Below are 6100 nucleotides of genomic sequence, written 5' to 3' on the forward strand. Positions count from 1 at the left end.
TCATGATCTAAAAACATGTTGAGGGAGGGTGGCTCATTACATCACCTCTAACAAAGGTCATGTAAAACATGGCAGTTTTACATGTAAAAGTAACCCACACAATTTATAGGATTTTATAATGCTTATAGCACTACACTACTAATAAAAAGAAAAATAAAGATATCTTTAACCTGTTCCAAAAATGCCATAGCAGCTCCTGCTTCTGAAGGTGGCCAAGCATCACATTCCTCCAAAAGCTAAGTTCAAGAAACTGTTGGAAAAATACCAATTGTGCAAATATTTGCACAGCAGAAGACATAAGTTTTTATAAGCTGAGTACAAACACTTTTTCCAACTGTACAGAAATGAAGACTGGGTTAATAATAAACCAGATTGCAGGAGATTGACTATTCTCAAGTACTGTAAACAAGTGCTCACACACTAAAGGCCTTGGACACATATTTAACACAATCTGTTTGCTTTATGGTAAAGCAATTTATCTGAAACCCTCTAGCATTGCATAACAAAATATTATTCCAAGTGGGTCTACTTAAATTTTATGTTGATCCTCCTGACAACTAGGTTATAAAAAGAGGTAGAAATGCAGCTAGAATGAAGGGAATTTTGGCAGCAATACTGCAGAGAAGACAAATCCTAAAATCGCACTGTGAAATGTTTTCTTCCCATGTACTCCCATTGTTTTCCTTTATCTAATTCCTCCTGTTTGACTTCTCCCTCAAGTAACAAACGTTTCATGCCTCTGTATCTTACATTTCTGTATTATCTTTCCCCAGCAGATGCAAACCTCAGTCTTCCTTAGGAGTTACCTCATTATTTAAGCCTCTCCACCGCCACTCAAGACAGCGGTTTTGGAATCTGTACCTGCACCCTGACCTCCAGTCACCCAAATCGTGCTGTAACCGCACTTCAGGTTCAAGTACAGCTGCTTAGGAAAGAGGAGGGGAGTGTGGGGAACCTTTGTGCCAGCAGCACACACTTGGAGAAGCTGGTTTAACCAGCCACTTCTGCACACTGTAAAAATCCTGGCTTTTCCTGGGTGCAGTGGCACTCTGGGTTTGTCCCCTTGGTTCATCCACGGCTGTAGAATGGACTTTGTTTCACTCACTGAGCAAACACTTCCATGAGACAGAGGAACAGGACCAGCCCAGCTATATCTAAATCTTACATGTGGCTACCTTTAGAACTGGAACCAGGTGTACAAAAAACATCCATTTCTCTCTGCTTTTTTAATAAGTGATTAATTTTCAACTAAATAGCCACATTAATGGTTCAAACTTCATTTTGCTCTTCAGCAATAATACCACATATCAGAAAAACAGAGTTAAAATTCCTTACTCTTCTGATAAAATCCTTCATTACCTACTCTATTTGTCTGTGAATTAAAATCTTAATACCTGTTCTCCTCTTCTCTGATGGATTCCAGTAAGTTAAAACCCCATCACTTGAACTCTAATTGGTGTAAGATCTGAAATTTGTGCCCAAAACCCTCAATAGTGCTATACTTTCCCACCATCAGATTTTCCACTCCCTTTCTCTGTGAGATTCCAGTGCTGGCAGCTTTGTGTACTGAGAGCATGAAGTGGTGACAAGAGATCTTTCCATTGCTCAGGTAGTCTAATCAAGCACTAAATTAACACATTAGGATAAAGGCAATTTAGGCAACTACTTCAAGAAAATATTTCAGAGCTTAAAAACAAACAGACAGGAGACTTGCTTTTTGTCAGCCCATAATGCCACTGTGGGTTTACTGCAGTGTATTATGCCATTCTTACATCAAATTCTTAGAAACACCAGCAGAATACAGCCATGGTTCTAGAAAAGAGAGAGTCCTTTCAGCCACCTGTTTGCCAGCCTTTCCTGGCTCAAGATGTCAGGGCTTCAATTCCTGTGATTCCATCACATTATACTGAAAAGACAATATTTTTGATGCATCTTTGGGCCAGCTGATTGACGAACCGAAACAAAATGGAATTCCTGACTCAGTTTCTGTTTTGGTTAGGCCTGACAAACTCTTTTATTCTCTGAAAAACAACACCTTTTCACTGGTTTTACCAACATCCCTTCCTGACTGGGGTAAAGCTGAAAGACTACGTCAACCGAAGAAGCCAGCCTCCAGGAACACACAAGTTTTCTGAGAACACTACCAAACCAGATTCCCCTCTGAGAAGGGAAAACACAAAATATTACCCATCTCAAGGTCAAAAGTCACAACTATAACACCAAGGAAGTGAGGAGGATAGAGACAAACAGCATAAAGGCTGTGTCAATACCTGTTGACAGTAAACCACAGACTATACTAGGGAGTGAATCACATCACAGAGATACTAAAGAAGGAAAAAAAAAACCCTCAACGATCAACACCACAAAATCATAATTCATTAGTCTCCACTAGCCTGGACCAGAACAAAAAAAAGATACAAAAACAAATCACTCAAAATTAGGCAGTCACTTAAATCCCAGGATCCATCACCCAGGCACCTGAGAAATGAACATTGGTAAAACAAAGACCTGCACTTCTTGCCTGGAGCTGCTGGTCCACAATATATTGTGAACCAAAGGATGGAGGAGAAGAAAATCCCTTCTGGGCCCTTACAGATGGCCAACAGCGGGACAAAAGCAAGGGGCCAGTTCATGGAGCATACACAGACATCAGTAATCAGAGCAGCTGGCAGAGAACAAGCTAATGTTGTATAGTCAGATTTTATTTGCACTTTGTCACCACAAAAACACATCTGGACACACTTCCCTGACCCCAACCACCTACAAACAGTCTCTATGGCTGAATGAAAATGTTTTCTTACCAGTTCCTACCCTCTTTTGCTCACAGACAGGAACTTGTTATTCAAGGGCAGTGATAATGTTCCCCCTTGAAATTATGCAAAATATCTACTGCAAACTTCCACATGCATTGACAAAAGGCCAGTCCTGGGCCTTAAGACCTTTGTTAGTATCCCATAATGAACACAGCCCACTTTCTGAGATCAAGAGGCCTGAGCATAGCTCTGTTGCACCTTACAGAAGTGAAGGTATGATTTACCTACAAACAAAAGGGCTAAGACAGCAAGGGAAGTTGCAAACAGGACAGAGGAAGAACACTTCTTTAGGTCATCTACACCCTTTCACTGCACCAAAACTTTGCATTTATTCAAATAAGTTGTTTTTGTTAGAAAAACAAAGCAGAACTTATCATCATCTTTGAACATTTACCACCATTCCTGTTTTAGTTTAAAAGAGCCACCAAAACTAATACCTTCAACCCTCAAAAGCCACCTGGGATATTGCAAATACAGCTGTTTGTTAAACTTGAACTCTAAGCAGCTATTCCAACAGCAAACCCTGCATGTTTATAGGCAAAGAGCACAGTAAATCACCAACCCTCCTATTTTCCTCTAGGAAAACAACAAAAAAAAAAACTTCAAACCAAGATGATTATATTCATTCGCCTACAGCAAAGACAGTTGGGGTTTTGGTTTTGTTCTTTTTTTTCCATATTATATTGACCTCTATATTGCATGGGTATTGCTGAAGAACAATTAGCTGCAATGAGTAGAGCTCTCAGAAACACAGATTAAAAAATAAAGAAATGCAGGCAAACACTATGGCCAGGCAGCCATTCTATTTTTATTTGATGACAGCAAATCTGTTCCTACATACTAATCAATTACAGAGAAGCTACATTTAATCTCAGGCTTAATTTACTACATTGAACATCTTTAGTGTATTCTACTTAGCTCTAGAATGCAAACAGAAAATGTATTTTTAAAAATTTGGAAGGCTAAATAAATGAGGGTCCTATTAAAATTTGAATACAGTAGAATTGCAATAAACCAGGTGGTATTTTGATCACCTGATACACAAAGGAATGATCCTGTTGCTAACTGGTGAGACTGCCTTCAAAGAAAACAGGATGCCAAGTTATCAGCCAGTTTCTTGTTTTAAGTGAATGCTTGGGCATACTAATAACAAGCTTTGGGATATTCATTTTCAGGTTTTCAAATACAGCAGGCATTTAGTCATGCTGTTCTTCCTTTAAACTCTCTGTGGTTTATCACCTCATCATTCTCAGCCAATTCAGAAACAGACTGGAATCAGCTCAGTAACATTTCTGCACTTGAGTCATTCATCTAAGTCTTCCTTTTGCCACACACAGTTATTAAGTATTTTATTTCCCCTTGTTATATTCTGAAACTTGTTCATCAATTTGTCTTGCATGTTTGGCTTCCCCTCAGGCACACCCCAGTGTCTGTGCTGAACAGACAGTTAAGTACACGGGGGAACTGCATTTTCTTTAAAACAAAAAGATGACAGAAAGGACAAAGTGCTCTGAACAACTGTGAACTGCAGGTGTTGGGAAGAGTTTAGACTATAGATGCAGTGCTTTAGGGTCTCCTTCCCGCAGGCACAGAACTGCCAGCTGGGACCAAGGCAGGGAAGGGATCGAGACGTGGTATTACCAGGGTAAGCAGACGGGCCAGATGTCACATAGCGTGACATCCGGCAGCTTGTTTGTCTAAGAACTAAGACGCCCTTTCTCCTTGCTAACAACCGCGTAAAGAACAAGCACCTCAGCGCTGGTGAGGTCCCGAAGTTCCCTTTCCTCATTGTCACTGCCTCCCCCTCGGTCCAGCCTGTCCATCCCTGTAGCGCTACTCCAGCCCCATCACGGGACTCATCTCTTCCACCCCTTCTCCCTGCACCTCTGCTCCGGTCCTGGGACACTTCCCTGCGTGTCCCGCAGTCCAGCCCCACGCACCAGCCTGCAACACCCTTATTTCACCCCTTTCCCAAGCACCAGTCTATCTACGATAACCCTACAGCGCAACTCTGCCTCCTCCCCTCTCCACTCTTCCCACTCCAACACTCCCGACCCATCCCAGCGCTATTCCCGTCCAAGCCCACTCCCGCACGGTCCCTTCCCCACACACGACCCCCGGGACCCTGCAGCCCTTTTCCCACGCACTGCCCCCCTCCCCAACACCCGCAGCTGCTGATTCCCAGCCTAGACACAGTGGTGTCCCCCCCAGCACCCCCAGACAACGACCCTGGACACTGCACCCTTCTCCCCTGAGGCACTGACCCTCGCCCAGCACCCCCACACCGGACTCCAGCCCCCTCCCCAGCATCTCCACGCTCAGACCACTGACCCCCACCCCAGTCACGGACACCCTTCAACAGTCCCAGACACTGACCCCCATCCCAACCACTGATACTCCCCCCCTAACCAGACCCAGACACTGATCCCCAACACCCCTCAGCCTCCCCAGGGGCTGACCCCACCTCAGCCGCCCCACACCAACATCCCAATCAGTCACTGACCCCCACCCAGCCACAGACCCCCCTGAGGAGCGCCAGTCCCCGACAGCCATCCCAGTCACCGACACTCTCCCCAGCCAGCCCAGGCATGACCCTCACCCCAGACACCGACCCCCCCCCTCACCCAGGCACTGATCCCCACCCCAGTCACCGCCTTGCCCCGCTCACCTGCTGCCGGTCCGGGCCTCTCCGCTGCCCTCAGCCTCCTGCTCTCCGGGCGCCGCGGGGGCCACACCGCCCTCATCGTCCTCCACTGTCACGTCCGCGGAACCAGCGGGCAAAGCGGCGGGAGCGGCGGCCGCCCCCAGCCCGAACGCGGCCTCCACAGCCGCGGCATCGCTCGGCGGCGGCTCCGGGCCGCCCGCCACCACCCCCAGCAGCACGAAAAACGCGAAGGCGGCCAGAGCGCTGCGGCCCCGCGGCCCCCGCATGGAGGGGCCCGGCTCGCCCGCCGCCGCCACCCGTTAGGACATGAACGCCGCTGTCGCTGTCGCCGCTGTCGCCGCCACAGAATGGGCGCCCGCCGCGCGCGCAGCCCTGCCCGCCGCGCCACGCCCGCCCGCCACGTACCGGCACCCCGCGCTCACCCGCCCCTGCGAGGCGGACACGCATCCCATTGGTTCGCCGCCACGCCGCTCAGCCCGCCGCGTCCTTCTGATTGGCGCGCCCGGCGGCGAGGGGCGGGGAGGAGCCGGGTGTTTGTCAACAGAGCCCGCCGGGCCAATCGGAGCCACGCCGCTCTCTCCCCCTTCTCTACCGCCGCGCCAGCCAATCGCCAAGCGCATGA

The 6100-nt window shown here is 47.5% G+C and overlaps 1 protein-coding gene across 1 annotated transcript in view; it reads right to left on the bottom strand.

Moving 5' to 3' along the window:
* The window catches only part of EIF2AK3 (eukaryotic translation initiation factor 2 alpha kinase 3), a 42508-nt gene extending 36627 nt beyond the window's left edge, over positions 1 to 5881 (bottom strand). Inside the window, exon 1 of the mRNA XM_042053122.1 lies at positions 5482 to 5881. Within this exon, the coding sequence (XP_041909056.1) occupies positions 5482 to 5744 (263 nt within the window). The 5' untranslated portion in view covers positions 5745 to 5881. The remainder of the gene's footprint in view (positions 1 to 5481) is intronic.
* Positions 5882 to 6100: the final 219 nt, after the last annotated feature.

The sequence above is a fragment of the Corvus kubaryi genome, unplaced genomic scaffold (assembly GCF_017639235.1).
Source record: "Corvus kubaryi isolate FWS band 111438036 unplaced genomic scaffold, C.kubaryi_AGA036_p1.0 split1-131, whole genome shotgun sequence".
Classification (NCBI taxonomy): domain Eukaryota; kingdom Metazoa; phylum Chordata; class Aves; order Passeriformes; family Corvidae; genus Corvus; species Corvus kubaryi.